Source organism: Lemur catta, chromosome 10 (assembly GCF_020740605.2).
Source record: "Lemur catta isolate mLemCat1 chromosome 10, mLemCat1.pri, whole genome shotgun sequence".
NCBI classification, from domain to species: domain Eukaryota; kingdom Metazoa; phylum Chordata; class Mammalia; order Primates; family Lemuridae; genus Lemur; species Lemur catta.
Genome location: NC_059137.1, coordinates 85,139,309 through 85,156,765, shown reverse-complemented (window position 1 = coordinate 85,156,765; position 17,457 = coordinate 85,139,309). Strand labels below are relative to the sequence as shown.

At 35.7% G+C, this 17,457-nt stretch overlaps 3 protein-coding genes across 4 annotated transcripts in view; 2 read left to right on the top strand and 1 right to left on the bottom strand.

Moving 5' to 3' along the window:
• The window catches only part of ASPN (asporin), a 46,416-nt gene extending 40,792 nt beyond the window's left edge, over positions 1–5,624 (top strand). The window contains exon 8 of the mRNA XM_045563160.1: positions 5,514–5,624. Coding sequence (XP_045419116.1) covers positions 5,514–5,531 — 18 coding nt within the window. The 3' untranslated portion in view covers positions 5,532–5,624. The remainder of the gene's footprint in view (positions 1–5,513) is intronic.
• LOC123646337 (centromere protein P) overlaps positions 1–17,457 on the bottom strand; it is a 239,244-nt gene that overhangs the window by 133,992 nt on the left and 87,795 nt on the right. The window lies entirely within an intron of this gene.
• On the top strand, positions 5,870–14,596 carry OMD (osteomodulin). The gene is made up of 3 exons (XM_045563158.1): positions 5,870–5,931; positions 11,845–12,809; positions 13,337–14,596. The coding sequence occupies exons 2-3, from the start codon at positions 11,870–11,872 to the stop codon at positions 13,648–13,650; spliced, it is 1,254 nt and encodes a 417-aa protein (XP_045419114.1). The 5' UTR covers positions 5,870–5,931; positions 11,845–11,869; the 3' UTR covers positions 13,651–14,596.

Here is a 17,457-nt window from a genome sequence, read left to right as displayed (position 1 = left end):
AGGGATCTATACACATGTAGTACAAATGAGAAGGGAATATTAAACATAAACAATTCAAAATGGTGGTTCCTTTTGGCTGCAAGGGAGAGGAACAAGTGGGAGGGTCATCAGAGGCATTAATAATATACTATTTCTTAAGCTGGATGGTGGGTAAACAGGTATTTGTGCCATTAATCTTAGTATCTTATAGCTAATCATTATATTTATTTTTTGTATATATGAAGTATATCATTAATGACTCTATCATATACAAATAAAGAATTAGTAAACTGAAGAAATGACTCACAACATGAAACTGATGGACAGCTTTAATATTGGAAAATACTTAAGAAAAGGAACTATGCAGATCAGTAAAACCAAACAAGGTGGCAGCACTAGCAGCAGCAATACCAAGTGAGAAAAGTTAAGCAAATTCTGAGAAAGAAGAGTGATTAGAGCAGCATGGCCCGCCCGATATTCAAAACACTGCAAGAATTAAAGTCACGAAGACTGGTGTGTGAACTGGCAGGCAGGTCAAAGGGAAAGAGTACAATGCTGAGAAATACCCTCAATTGTTACAGAAACTAGTATACGGGCATTTTAGATTCCATAGCAGAAATGCTGACTATTCAATTTATGCTGTTGGGACACTTGGAGAGCCAAGCAGCAAAATGTTCCATGGGATCATACCTTACACCTTACAACAGGTACTGTAAATTCTAAACATATCAGATTTTCAAATGAAAAACATTTAAAAAAACAAAGAAATCATAACGGTACTTGAATGAATTGTGGAAACCATAGGAGAATTTTTCTGATAATCTAGAAGTAACTATAATACAAGAGCGAGGAGAATGTTAAGAAGAGACGGATAAACTCAACATTACAAAAAGTCAGTCTTCATAGCAAAACCATCAACAGCAAAGTCAAAGGACAAATGACTCATTGGAAAATAATACATATAGCATGTAGTTTCCCTAGTACATAAAGAACTCCTAAAAGCCATTAAGCAAAAGACCTACACAGTAGGAAAAAAGGTAATAAAGATAGTTCTAGAACCAGATTCACAATAAGAAAAATAAGAACTCAAACTACAATATACCATTCTAACCTACCAGATCAGCAAAAGATGAAAACCTGATAAATGGTACCCAAAGGATTTAACAGGTGGGAGTGCAGCATGGAAGGGCCTCTGATGAGAGTGATTATACCTGTACCTGTTGATTGATATCCCCCCAACACTACCACACGTGCACTTATAAAAGGTTATTAGCTGCATCATTACCTATTTTAGAGAGAGTAGAAACATCTCAAATTTCATGTGAGAATTCTTTGTGAAAAATAATATTTTTAAATATATATATATATTTGCTTTGCTTCTATATGCATAAAATATCTCTAGAAGGATTCATAAAAAATGACAAGATTATATTCAGGTGATTCAGATGCTGAGTTAAGGGTAAGAACTAGTCATTTCTTCCTTCCCTACTCTCTCTTTTATAGACTTTAGCCAACCACTCACAGACTGTCTTCTTTTTTCAGTGTTTCTGTATTCATGTTTTTATGTTAAGTTTGTTCTGCATACAGAGCACATGAGGCCCACCGATGAGCTGACCAGGTATGGTCAGGTAGCTGACAGCAAGGAGATTAACCCCTGCATTGGTACAGAGGTAGTTCTCTACGGGCATCTTTCCTTCAACAGGCAGAAAATTAGAAAAATACTCAGAAAATGGAGAAGAGAATGAGCAATGAAGGGTACTATACATTCATTCATTCATTCATTCATTCAAATAATATTTACTGAGCACCCACTATGAGCAGACAATTTGAGGCATGGCAGCTCATAGAGAGTGTCTAGGAGAAATCAGACAAGTAATTACATTCATAATTGATTACAACTGAGATAAGCTATGTCTGAAAGATCAGAGTTAGATAGCAACAAGAATGAGAAGTAGAGAGACCTAGCATCCTCATCACAGGGAGAAGCTCGTGCATAGTAAGGCAGGAACATGGCAATGTGAGGCTCAAAAAGAAGCCAGTGTGGGTACAGACCAGAAAACAGCAGTGGTATAAACTGAACACTCCAAGAATGGGCAAGAGTTAGGCCAAGGTCAGATCCTCCTCAACCTGGAAGGTCACTATTTGGAATTTATTTAAAAAAAATCAAGCACCACTGGAGGATCTTAAGCAGAAACACTGTACAGACAGATTAATTTTTATATAGAACAAGAAGAAAAATAGGTTGGAGAAGGATATGTGAACACAGGGTGACCAGTCAAGACCTTACTAAGAACATCTGGGTGACAGATGACAGTAGCCATGGAGCTGAGATATGGACAGACCAGAAAGATATTAATATTTAGGTGCAGAAAACAAAGGATTCAGCAACAGATCCAATTTGAAAGTCAGGGAGAGGAAGTATTTAGATCAGTAGTAGTTCTTAAGTTTTGGTGGCACCAGGGATATTTGTTAAAAATTTAAGTTCCTAGGTCTGTGCTCATAGGTTCTAATTAGGTAGGTCTAGGTTACAGAGATGCTAGAACCTGAATTTTTAAAAAGCAGCCCTAGTAATTCTGATGTTAATAGAACTCCTACTACACTTGGGAAATCACTGATTTAGAGGACGCCTGAACTTCTGGTTTATTCAAGAGTGGCTAGGGCTGGGATGGGGGCACCATTTATGGAAAAAGTGAACAATGAGGAAAAAGAAAACTTGTGAGGGTAGGCCATGAGTTTAGCAGTGTCTGCTCCTCATAGTCCTGTAGTAGTAGATACACAAAGAGATGGACTGCACTCAGTGTTTGGACTGTTTCTATAGGTCTACCCAAATAGCCTTTCTGATAGAAGTAACTCATCAGCTAAGTGTTACATTTGCCTCACAAACATGATTCCACTTAGAATGCTGAGAAGCAGATACTTCCAAGCACATGTCTACCTCGAGGCTGGCACTGGCTGCCTGTGAGGACACTTCCTACCCACTCTTCGTAGATCACTAGGCCCCAGCCAAGTTGGCCTTTTGCCTCTCTGAAAAATTTGGGTTGCTCCCTCACTATATTCAGTTCTAAATATCTGAACTATCTAAAACTATCTAAAATAGTGTCTGCCTCTCCCTTTTAAAAAATTAAGAGACTTTATTTTTTAAAGCAGTTTTAGGCTCACAACAAAATTGTACAGAGACTTCCCAGATCCCTTTCTTTGTCTGGTGCTACACAATGCTCCAGGCCCATCTTGTACTTTCTCTACCCTGGCCCTCCTGGAATCAGCCAATTTTCCAAGGAGTAGCCCTGGTTCCTTTTACTGAAAATGATGGCAGAAACCAAGATCTGGGTACTGCTTGTGCCTTTTGCTGCTGGAGTGTCCCTACTTCTAGGCCCTGTCAGCCAATACAGTGTGTATACTAACCATATATACACATAACTATATTTCTATTTTAACCATCTGTAACTATATGAAGCTAAATATGAGTTCATACTGACATCTTCAACTCATCCATTACCACATGGATCATTCTCACCACCTTACCTCACTTATTTATCTGTAACTACCACTCTAATAATGAGCCACTTGGCTCCCACCATATGCCATACAATAACTTAATTGTTCTATTCCAGTCCCACATGTACAGCAATGCTGGAACTGTTGATCTGCACCCCTGTGCCTCATTCATTTTTATCCCTCTACCTTACTTTATTCTCTTTCATTGCACTCCATACTGTTTATATTGTTTTTTTTAATGCTTATTTATACTTATTTTCTCTTTTCCTTCTCTATGACAATGCAGACTTTCACTGCTGAGTCCCCAGCACCTTAAAACTGCCTTACACAAAGTAGGTACTCAATAAATATGAGTGGAATAAATGAATAAAAAATCATTATGCTTATTACATTAATTAAGCAGATCTCAGGAGGGCCTTTCCTAGCCAGCACTATTTCATTCAGCTTTGAGATACTGTATCTATTTCAATCAAATTACAATGACAGCATATAATTTAGACTTTTCATCAGTTCAACTGACTTATCTCCCCAATTGCTACAACTTTTTTTTTTTTTTGAGACAGAGTCTCACTCTGTTGTCTGGGCTAGAGTGCCATGGCATCAGCCTAGCTCACAGCAACCTCAAACTCCTGGGTGCAAATAATCCTCCCGCCTCAGCCTCCCAAGTAGCTGGGACTACAGGCGTACACCACCATGCCTGGCTAATTTCTTCTATTTTAGTAGAGCCCGGGTCTCACTCTTGCTCAGGCTGGTCTTAAACTCCTGACCTCAAGTGATCCTCCCACCTCAGCCTCCCGGAGTGCTAGGATTACAGGTGTGAGCCACTGCGCCCAGGCAATTGCTATAATTATGACCACCTAACTAAAACAGTGAACTCTGACAAACTGTTACTCAGAGCTCCTACTTTTTCCTTTAAGGGCTGTCTCTAACCACCACCTCCCCCATTCCCATCCTCTGCCAACTTAAACCTACCAGGCACTGCTCAACCTATTTTAAATTTTCTAGATATTTTCAATCCTGTGTGTTCTAGTTATCTATTGATAAACTTTTTTGTCATATTTGTTGGAAAATGAACATAATTACTATCATAAGTTCAAATCACAGAGTCAATGAGAAATTACATAAAAAATCAAGCTGTTGATTTTAATCTTCCAAAAGAACCATGAAAGCATGTAAAATTACTTTTGGAAAAAGTACACAAATTTGCTCTCTTTTCCTGCGTGTGGAAGCCTGAGGTTTAGGAACAAAGACTAACAGAAAACATATGGAAAAGATCAGTAACACGATGGAATCTTGGCTCAAATGTGGTCTGCCACGTTTTACATACCAATGTCTCAAAAAATAGACTAGATTTTTACAATGCCGTCAAAGCATCACTTGAAACACTGCATACTTTTCTTAAATGTGAAGTATAACAAAATAAATCCTATGAATTCTTTGTAAAAACTTAATGGAAAACTCTGTTTTAGGGAAACAAACACAAATCCAGGATTTACTTTACCTTATTCATTTGCCCAAGCTTAAAAGAATCCCCGCAAAATGAACTCAAAGTCCACTGCCAAGAGACACAAGTCAACTGTTTAAAATACGAAAACATTAGAATAAAAATTTTACCATTTAAAGCAGTTAACTGTTACTCTTCAGGAGGGAGAGCTCAGGGAAATGAGGGAATTTTTTAAGTCTGCAAAATAAAGGCAATAGTTACTCAGCAACAGAAGGTTTTCATTGTCAATATTATACAATTAATACTAAATATATTCTTGTGTAACACTAAAAACAGACAAATTGGAGATATACCTTCTGAGTGCAAGGCACTGACTTCCAGAACCAAGAGATTAATTTTTATTTCAAATGTGATTAGAAGTGCCTATATTTGGGAGCAAGATGAGAAAGAAGATAGCTGATGGAAAAGAAGGTACAAGTCTTCGTATGGAAAAATCATATATTTAATCTGTAACCCATGACAATCTACTGCATTTAAAAAATGAACTAAATGTGAAATACTATATGTTTCTAATCTTGATCCTTTGTTTTAACAGATGGAAGCACTGATGTGAACATAAGTGTTGAACAACCGAGAGACTCAAGAAATTTTGAGTTCCACCTTAAATTGCTGAGACACCAGGCTCTCTCTCACAGTGGACTTTAATTTGAAGAATTCTTTGGCATGAAAATGAAAATAAAAACAGTAATCAGTACATTCTGTTTCATTTAGTTCTGTTTGTCTTTCATATTAGAGGAAATTCTTGCCACACCCCAAACCAAAATGAAGGGGAAAAGAAAGAAGTAAACCACATAAAGCTGACGAAGAACACAAGCATCTTAATTTGAATCCACAAAGTTTTGTATAATGAGAAGAAATACATAATTTTAATCCAACCCAAGTGTTTTCCAAGCAGATTGTATTTGCTTAAATTGCTACAGTAATTCAAGGGACAGCCCTGTCTGGACACAGAGGTACTGTGTGGATTTTTAAGAGACTCAGTTAAAGAATTTAGGAATTTCTGATTCATTTAGAAGATTTGCAAATTCATCACCCCCTGAAAACTAAAGCAAATTCAACAGGTATGATGATAAAATAATTTTCAATTTTTTAAGAATGTATTCCTACTGTTAAAATAAAAAAGTATAGTAGATTTGTTTAATATTAAAATAGACTGCATCTATCATAAAAGCACAATTTTTGGAAGCAAAATCTGGTAAAAGTTACATTAGAATTTTGATTAGGCAAAATGTTCAGGGAAAGAAGTAGTATAGTGAGTTTAATTTTCTAATTTAAGATTTACCCAATAAATAGTTTTTGTTTAGATTTTTAAAATTGTGAGTGAAAGGGAAGACTCTCAGGTTAAGGGAATCACTCTCTTTCTTGGGTCTCTTTTTCTCTATCAATATTAAATTAAAAAAAAACCCAGCTAGTAACTTTGAGCCATATATCTGATCAGTGCTAGTGATTCTGGTTTTAGGGAAGATGGGCATTTGCTCTATCCAGTCTACAGAAGGATCTAGTTAATTGGGTTTCAGTCGATTAAGATTTAAATGTACTATAGCTAAATTAATTGAGACAGTCATACATTTAATAGCAAAAGAATTTACAAAGTTAAATTTAAAACTGTCTTGGAAAAAACCTGAATCATATACTAATCCTTGGTTTCTTATATGCTAGTTTCTATGACATACCAATAAAACAATTATGTCCTTAAATAATAAAATGTTATGAGGCTTTTACTTTAAATTCTCTGGAACAAAGTAAATATACATCACTTTTAATAATAATTTCAATTAGAACTTGTCTTGATGAAAGCATGAGTGCTTTTTTCCAAGTAGGAGAAATGTTATGACACAGATACTTTTATTGCTATAATATGAAGAATTCACATTAATGGATAACTAAAAAGCTGGTAATATATATTTTACTTTGCTTTAAATTTCTTTTTCACATTTGTTATTTTTCTACTAGACAATGTACTAGGAAAGTGATGGAGCATATTGTGATGGAGAAATAAATATTCAATAGGAAAAAGAACAGCCAAGGTCTCTGTGACTATGTTCATTTAAAGAAATCACCATGGTAAAATAAATGCATAGAAATAATCAACATTAGTAGAGATAAGCATTGCTAACAAGATGTAATCTGTAACTTATTATTAATACAGTCATCCATTTAACAAATCTTAGAGTACTTCTAGTACCGTGCATTGTACTACGTTCTGTTAAATATTAGAGGTCAGGAAAATGAGATGACTGACAATGCATTATACTATATTGCTGTGAGTTATCCTACAGGGAACGAGGCACAGTTGTAGAATATGAAAAGCAGAAGTAACAAAAATATGCTTAGCAAATGGTTACGGTTAGTTGGAATAAAAAATTTGGATAAAATGAAATAAGAGATCATTGTAATAGGGAAAATTATCACGGGAAAAGAGCAAGAGGAATAGAAAATAATGGACATACGGATGGAAATGGGATGGATTTCAGACCAGAAAATGGTACCTAGTCAGAAGGAAGTGGGAGAAAATTGCACTGCAGGGCTAGGAATGTGGAGGGAGGAAGACAAGGATGTTTAAGATAAATTCAGGTTTAGAAGAGAAATTGCTCTTCAAGGAAAGCCTTTCTTCTTGGGTGCCCATGAAGAACAAAAATAGACAACTTTAAGAATCTCTTTATTTTCAGAGAGGCCCCAATCATGATGTCTTGATTCTAAGTCACACAAAGATGTGCAATTAAGTGTAGTTTCAAAGGTATCATCCAGGCCTCTTTCTTTTTTCCTAAAAATTTCTCTTGTTGAACAGACTCTAATTCTCAAATGTAAGGTTGCTGATGATTGCCAGAGTTCTTAACACAAGTATAAAATTTAAGCTGAGTTTTCATGAACAACGCTGTTTTCAAAATTCAATTGTGCAATAGTCAGCTTCAGATTCTTGTGTGGCCTGGCCCAGCATATTTGCACATCTCTGCCTCTGCTTCCACATCTCTGCCTCTGCTTCCACATCTCTGCCTCTGCGTCCACTTGTGTCTTTTGGGAAAATAGCAACTTTATTAACCAACTCCAATGGCTATAGTGAAACTGAAATGAAGCATGACAAGTGCCTTAAAAAGTTAATATGCTATACTATAATGAGTACAATAAAATAGTATAAAACAATATAGGTTGTTCTATACCCATTCTTGTTAACCTCCCAAAGTCTAGGTCAAATGATGTCTACAAAAGACTTCCCTGTCTCTTGTAAGCCAGGTTTAGCCACTGGGCCCACAGCACTACTTGTCTGTGCTACAAACCACGTTACCCTCTGCCTGAGGTTAGGGTTCGCTTTGTTGTGACACTCTTCTCCACTAAACCATTTGCTCTTTACAGAGGGGGCCGTGTCTTCATGTTCTCTTCGTTTCTGTATTTCCCATCAACTCAGCACAGTGCCTTACCCCTAGAAATAAGGGGTAAGACAACAGTAAACTGAAGTAGCCAAATCAAACTAACTACTAATATTTGTAAAGTGCTTTACTGAGCACATTCACGTACAGCAGAGTAGTGTAGTACAACAAGTGAATGAGCATCCTCAGGCGTACACACTGGGAGCTTCCAGGCCAGCAAGGAGAGCTGGCTTGCTCTGAACACTGCCTTGTAAGATGAGACCATAACTTCTTTGCTCTACCTCCTCCCAAGACTCTCCTCTACTTCACCCTTGAACCCAATGTGAAGATCACAACTCCAAAAGTTAATTTGTTAAATTTGGCATTCCTTCCCAGAGTGCCAATTCCTTGGGTCAAAATTTAGACCCTTCAGATTCTGGACTTAACAGCCTCATTTTGTTCTTTTAACAGTTAACCACCATTTCCTACACACTTCATCCTCTGTTGCTTCTATGTTTTTGCTCATCTCTTCTATCTGGAAATATTCCCTATCTCTCTATGAGAACCCTAACATTCCTTCAAAGTCTAGGTAAAATGCCATGGCCTCCATGAATTCCAGGAAAAAGAAAGAACAATGGATGTAATATATTTAGACTTGCAAGAAGAAATGTCATGATGTAATCCTAGCACTTTGGGAGGCTGAGGCATGAGGATTGCTTGAGCCCAGGAGTTCAAGATCAGCCTGAGCAAGAGCGAGATCCTATCTCTACTAAAAATAGAAAAATTAGCCGAGTGTAGTGGTGCACACCTGTGGTACCAGCTGCTCAGGAGGCTGAGGCAGGAGGATCGCTTGAGCCCAGGAGTTTGAACTTGCTGTGAACTATGATCACGCCACTGTACTCTAGCCAGGGTGACAGAGCAAGACTCTGTCTCAAAAAATAAAAATAAAAAAAAAGAAATGTCATGAGTTTCAAAATCATATATTGTTTAAAAAAAAAAAAGACCAAACCATTGCTATTATGGCATTTTCTTGTAGGTAGGACTAAATATAAGAACATATATTGGAATAAATGATCACTTGATCCTATTTTCTTAATTTTAAAAAAAAAAAAAAGGAAGCAAGGTCAACACCTAAAAACAATAATGGGGAATGAGAGGCTGGAGAGAGGAAAAGAGGATGGTCTAAGGAAATGCATCTGTGTAGCACTTGAGGTTAGTAGTCATGAACCGAGAGCAAGACCAGTCGTCATGGTCTCATTTTTCTCTAATTATATTCAGCCGTATGTCAGGCTGTGAGGAGGTAGAGAATGGGAGTAACCAGGGTTGCAGTTTGCTAGATATAAGGAGCCACAAAGTTTAGGGCATGTGCAAAGGAGTAATGATAGTCATGAACTATGGGGTCTAAGCTGGTAAGGGAACTGATCATATTGGGAGGTATGGATGAGGGGCAATGAAAAACAGTAGAATCAATATATTTTCAGTTCCACTGAAATTGAAGAATTATTACAGGTGTAGTTACTACATGGAGATAGTGGTCAGAGTGTGGGATGCTCAGAAAGGATATGAGGGGTTGTAGTGGTGGTAATGACAAGGCCCAGGATGTGGGTGCACGGAAGCAAATGGTGAGGAAGAATGAAGGACAGTATCAGTGAAGGAAAAGAGATCAAGAGTCTCTGACTCTACTTGAATAACTACTTCAAATCCCCAATATATACAATATTTACATTCTCTATATTGTTAATTTTTGACAAGAAAAGATACAAGAAACTGAGATGTATCTCAACCTTTCTCAAATGGGGTTCTCTCAGAAAAAATGATTTAAGTAACTATTTTCTCAATTATACCAATGATGAAAAATAGCTAGTACCATTCTAGGTGAATAGGAGATAAGTAATTTCATTACATACAATGATGTGTTAGGACAATCATTTTCTCATGAAACTCTGGATGAGAAAAGGTCTCAGAATAAAAGAAGTATGATTTTAACTTTTTCCTAAATAATATACTCATTCCATCAGATAGCAGTTTTAGATTTGCAAAGTCCTTTTATATGCATATCTCATATGATCCTAATAATTACCAGATGAGCTAAGCAGGCAAGATATAAGATATAAGGCAAGTTCCAAGATAAGCAGGGGAGATAAGCAGCCAATGTATAATTCAACTATAATTGTAATTTTTGTTTTATTGATGAGGCAAGTGGGAGATATGTTAAGTGACAGGTCTGAAATGCAGGTTTTCAGGCTCCTCACCCAGGGCACAATCCACCCTTCCCTATAACTTCAAGTTTTAGCACAAACAAGTGTTAATTGTCTGTGAAGCCTTTCCCCTTACAATCCTACTCCACATTATATCCTGCTGCATTGTGTTGTATGTCTCTCTGATCCTCCACTAGACTTTAAACTCTTAGGAGACAGGGACAGTGTGATTTTAATATGCGTATATATAGAACTCAAAAATATTAATGGAAAAAAGGAAGCTAGGAGGAAAAATGTAAAGATTAATCTATTAGAGACTTAAACTTTGTAGAATGTAAATATTGTGTGTATTTGGGATGTGAAGTAGTTATTCAAGCAGAGTCAGAGATGAAATAATTGGTTTCTGGAAACTGTTTCATGAAGACAATCTGATGACAGAGTTAGGTTTTGATAGAAAACCCTAAGAGGAAACATGAAAGCTATTTCTAAATATCTCAAGTTATCATATAAAAGAGAGTACTTAATGTTCTTCTAAAAAGCAGAAAAGGGTATCAGCAAATAAAAGTTGTAGAATCTCCTAGGCAAAAGCTAACTGAAACATAGGTCTCTCTTCTCACAGGTAGTGATCATCATTAAAGGACTGAGTAGCTTGTAAGAACATCCAGTATTTATAGTAAAGGGACAACCAGACTGTAGTTAAGTAATGTCATGCTATCATCATATATCTCTAACTCTAGTAAGCACCATAAACAGATTCTCTTAAAAGATGATTATTCAGTAGAAAGTCTAGAACAGCAGACTTTTGACTCTGGTTCAGTGCAATATGTGACTTTTTATTTTTTTTTAGAGACAGAGTCTTGCTCTGTTGCCCAGGTCAGAGTGCAGTGGGGTGACCATAGCTCACTGTAACCATGAACAAATGAGCTCAAGCGAACCTTCCATCTAAACCTCCTGAGTAGTTAGAGCCATAGGCACGTGCCATCAAGCCTGGCTAACTTTTTACATTGTTTGTGTAGAGACGAGGTCTCACTCTGTTGGCCAGAGTAGTCTAGAACTAGTTGCCTCAAGCAATCCTCCTGGCTTGGCCTTACTAAACACTGGGATTGTAGGTGTGAGCCATAATATATGACTTTAAAAAAAAAATTCCACCTCATTGGTACATAAACAACATTAATTTTGGTTTGAACACTGCCCATTCTTTCTGGATTTCTTTTATATACAGATATAAGTATAATACATTTTATATAATTGTCAATTTATATAAGAATTATTCTGAGTTTACTCACTTTTTTTTACAATATATTTCCTTTTCTCCTTGCAACAGGACAAAAAAAAAAGAAAGAAAGAAAATGGGCTTTTTAAGTCCAATATGTGTCATTTTCTTCTTTTTTGGAGTCAAAGTATATTGCCAATATGAAACTTATCAATGGGATGAAGACTATGACCAAGACCTGGATGATGATTACCAAACAGAATTCCAATTTCATCAAAGTGTAGAATACGGAGTTCCTTTTCATCAGTATACTTTAGGCTGTGCCAGTGAATGCTTCTGTCCAGCTAACTTTCCATCATCAATGTACTGTGACAATCGCAAACTCAAGACTATCCCAAATATTCCGATGCACATTCAACAACTCTACCTTCAGTTCAATGAAATCGAGGCTGTGACCACAAATTCATTCATCAATGCAACTTATCTTAAAGAAATTAACCTCAGCCACAATAAAATTAAATCTCAAAAGATTGATTATGGTGTGTTTGCTAAGTTTTCAAATCTACTACAACTTCATCTAGAACATAACAATTTAGAAGAATTTCCACTTCCTCTTCCTAAATCTCTGGAAAGACTCCTTCTTGGTTACAATGAAATCTCCACACTGCAGACAAATGCCATGGACGGGCTAGTAAACTTGACCATGCTTGACCTGTGTTATAATCATCTTCATGATTCTGTGTTAAAAGACAAAATCCTTGCCAAAATGGAAAAATTAATGCAGCTAAACCTATGTAATAACAGATTAGAATCAATGCCTTCTGGTTTGCCTTCTTCACTTATGTATCTATCTTTAGAAAATAATTCAATTTCTTCTATACCAGAAAAATACTTTGACAAACTTCCAAAACTTCATGCTCTAAGAATGTCACACAACAAACTGCAAGACATCCCATATAATATTTTTAATATTTCCAACCTTATAGAGCTCAACGTTGGACACAACAAATTGAAGCAAGCATTCTACATTCCAAGAAATCTGGAACACCTATATCTAGAAAATAATGAAATAGAAAGTATGTACAATTTTGTTTTCTAAAGAGTGAAAAAATGATATTTTGACTTTTTAAAGAAACAATCTTTAACAGTTTAAGCTGTAGACATTGCTGAAAATGGTTATTTTGAAGTTGGCTAAGGAAATGAAACAAATTGGCCTCAGAGAAAGGTGTGCAATTCAGTTTATAGTCTTTTTTATTAAATTTTATCATCTTGAGTATTGAGAAATAATACTCTACAGCGTATGAAAAAATATTACTCTCCCAAGTAGTGGGACTGTAGTTGATTTTTACTTTTTTTCTTGAGATTGTTCTACTAAGAATTTATTACTTAAATCAGAAAAGCCAATGAAGGCCTATTTATTCTGGTACTATAAAACTCATTTATAATTTATTTTCTTCATTTTATTATTTGATTAATGTAAAAAAATTAAAGCTAATTACACCTATAAGTATTTTAATTAATAAAATTATATCCCATATTACATAAAATCCAACATAGAATTATGGATATAATGCAGGATTAATTTTTAATTTGTATTTTTCAGAGATCAATGTTACAATGATGTGTCCACCTATTGACCCGCTACATCTCCACCATTTAACATACCTTCGTGTGGACCAAAATAAGCTACAAGAACCAATAAGCTCGTACATTTTCTTTTGTTTCCCTCATTTACATACTATTTACTATGGTGAACAAAGAAGCACTCATGGTCAAACAATACAACTGAAAACACAGGTTTTCAGGGGATTTCAAGATGAGGACGATGATAGTGATGATCATGACAATTCTGATGGAGCTCACGAAGGCCAAGAAGCAGCAGCAGCAGAAGGGCACTTTGACCCTCATTATTATTAAATTCAAGAATGGCAAGAAACTAAACAGGTATACATTTATGACTTCACAAAACTTACTATTCAATATGGTAAATCTAAACATGTATTGCTCAAAGTAATATATTTAGAATTATGTATAAGATCAGAATTGAATTTAAGTTGTTGGTGACATCTCCATCACTACATAGTATTAGAACTTACTAAAAATAATACAAATCTTCAGAAATATAAAGAAACCATTAAGGTTTCTTATATTCTTTTTAAACATGGAAATACCATCAAATCGGAAAAAAGCGAGTATGCCATTTCTATTAACAGTAATTTTTCTAAGAATGATGAAGGAAGTAGCAGTAGCAGTAGAGACCTAGAAGCCATGACCTTTTGATCATTCTGAGGACAATATGTATTTGAATGACAGGTCACATTAATGTAACAAGAATTCATTGAAGGAATAGTTCTTTTTTTACTTCATCTCCAGAAGTTTTCACACTTGTACTTTTTTGATCTCATCACTATGACATCCATACCCCTGGCTCACCACTTAGAGTATAGAATATTTTTGATCTTCAAGAGGCGACCCTACCAAGCATCCAAGGCATATAGATTTATTAAATCGACTAATCTTGTTTTTCTGTCAGAGCACCCAAGTAACAAAATTATAAAGCCTATATTTAGATAACTAAAAAATAACAAATTATCTCATTGTAATGTGTATTTTACCAAATTTTACTAACTGTTCAAAGCAATCTTTATTGTGTTCCATTTTAACTGGGATAAATGTTTTTATATTACAGTAAATTCAGAGAAAGGTCTCTTTTAGTAACATAAAAATGTGCTAATAAATAACTGCTTTGTTTACAAGGTTAAATTAATGTTGGTATTAATAAAATAAAGTTCTATCAATATCATTAGACACCTCTGTTTTCCTAGCACAATACGTTAGAAACATATATTCTTTTTTTTTTTTTTTTTTTTTTGAGACAGAGTCTTGCTCTGTTGCCCGGGCTAGAGTGAGTGCCGTGGCAACAGCCTCACTCATAGCAACCTCAAACTCCTGGGCTTAAGCGATCCTTACTGCCTCAGCCTCCCGAGTAGCTGGGACTACAGGCATGCGCCACCACGCCTGGCTAATTTTTTCTATATATATTTTTAGTTGGCCAGATAATTTGTTTCTATTTTTTAGTAGAGACGGGGTCTCGCTCTTGCTCAGGCTGGTCTCGAACTCCTGACCTCGAGCGATCCACCAGCCTCGGCCTCCCAGAGTGCTAGGATTATAGGCGTGAGCCCCCGCGCCCGGCCCTAGAAACATATATTCTTATCAGCCAATGTTTATTTACATTTGGAGTATCTACATAATGCTAAAGTTAAATATAGTTCCCTTAAAATGTCAACAACAGGTTTTAACATCTTCTTTAAAACCTCAAAAATCACTTTTTCTTTAATCTATCATTTTAAAGTATTTTAAGTAAGCCTTACAATGAAGATTAACTGTTGTGATGAATGCTCTTGATTTACCAGGCTAATATTTCATAGAATTCCTTAGATAAGGGACAAATACAAATCTGGAGCCACTTATACAGGGAACCTAAAACAAATAACAATTCAGACAATATGTGACAGACGAGCAAAACTATATTTTAGAAGCAGTTTTCAAGCTTTTGAGTCTTTATTTTTCTGCAGATATCAGTTTTAACTGAAGCCTTTAATGCTCTTTACATCTTGAGTAGGTTATTAGCATTATCAGAACCAGAAGACCCACCTGCCTCTAGGGACAACCTCAATGATTCAGAATGAATATGAAAAAAACTCCATTCATTCATTTAATCAACATTCACGAAGTCACTGGGTATATAGGGCTTAGCAATGAGGAATAAAGAAATGAACACAATGTGCAATTGTGACACCATAAAAGTGTGAAAGTAACGGTAAGAATAAAATGATAGTAATATGGGCAAAGCACACTTTCAACAGAGGTAAAAAAAAAATTTTTTTAAGGACCACCTCCCTTTTTCTTGAAATTTTTAAAAACAAGGTTATAAATTCAAACATTTATTAAGAACTAATATGTGGAAAATACCATGGATGTTTCAGGAGACAAAGATATAACTACTCCTAACCTAGAGCAATTTAAAATTTAATGAGGAGCCATCGTATCAGATACCATTTCACACTCACTAGGATGGCTGAAATCAAAAGACAGACAAATAAAAAGTGTTGGTGAGGAGTTGAAGAAATTAGAACCCTCATACACTGCTGAAAGGAGTATAAAATGGTGCAGCTGCTTTGGAAAGCAGTCTGGCAATTCTTTAAAAAGTTAGAGTTACATATAACACAGCAATTCTACTCCTAGGTATATACCCAAGAGAACTAAATAAGTGTTCACACAAAAATTTGTATATGAATGTCCATATCAGCATTATGCCTAAGAGACTAAAAGTGGAAACCAACCAAATGTCCATCAGTTGATCAATGGGTATATCTATACAATAGAATATTATTCAGCAATAACAAGTAATGAAGAACTGACACATCCTACAACATGGATGAACCTTGAAACCATGCTCAGTGAAAGAAGCCAGTCATAAAAGAACACATACTGTCTAATTCCACTTATAGGAAATGTCCAGAATGGAGAAAGCTATAGAGACAAAAAGACTATTGACTGCCTAAGGCTAGGGGGATGGGAATGGGGGAAAGTGAGGAGTGACTACTAATGTTCACAGGGTTTCTTTTTTAGGGTGATGAAAATATTCTAAAATTGATTGTGGTGACAGTTGTACGTACAAGTCCACAAATACTAACTACTATTGAATTGTATGCTTTAAAAGGATAAATTGTATTGGATGTGAATTATCTCAATAAAGTAGTTATTTTAAAAATTCAATAAAGATAGCTGGGCATGGTGGTGTGTGCCTATAGTCCCAGCTACTCTGGAGGCTGAAGAGGGAGGATCATTTGAGACCAGGAGTTCAAAGCTACAGTAAGCTATGATGGTACCACTGTACTCCAGCCTAGGAGACAAAGAAAAACTCTATCTCTAAATAAATAAAATAATAAAATTATTTTTAAAAATTAATATAGAAAACATCAAACAGCTCATTCTAACAAGAAAGAAAGAAAGAAATAAAATGCTAAAGTGGCAGCAACTATAAAAACAAGTGTGAGCATGGATACCATAACTTTCACATCTGGCGAGGACCTTGTAAAGTTGTTGAAGTCTCCCAGGAAGAACTGATTGATGTGTGATAGGAACTGACTGGCAGAATTGGAGAGAATAAGCTCCTCACTGGGACTAATATAAAGACATGGTAATTACTTGTTTTACCTCTTGCATAGTTTAAAATATTAAAAACCGTCCAATTTTTGGATTTCTGAAGCTTCGATTTTTATCTCCTTGTAAATTAATAAAATACATTTTAATTCTCAAAGAACAGCCTTAACAAAGAATAAAAATGCACAATTCAGTAATTCAAAACAAGGAATTTGATATTAGATGTATGTTGGTATAAAGCCTGACTACACTTCTAAGCTAGGTAACTTTGGTTATTTAGCTTCTCTAAGCTTCCCTTTCCTCATTTTTAAAGGAAGATGGTTCTCATATGGTTGTCATAAAGATAAAGAGAAATCATGGATATAACAAAGCACTTAAAGTGCACACCAGTTGGAGATATCCAATAAACTGTAACCCTCATTCCAGCATGTCTCGCTCAGGAGCTAACACACAGATCCAAGTGCACACTCCCAGGTGTTCACACTGGCTTTCCTGCACACAGAATGGAGTCAGCATCTCTTCGGGTTCCTTCCAACATTCTACTTACACAAAATATTA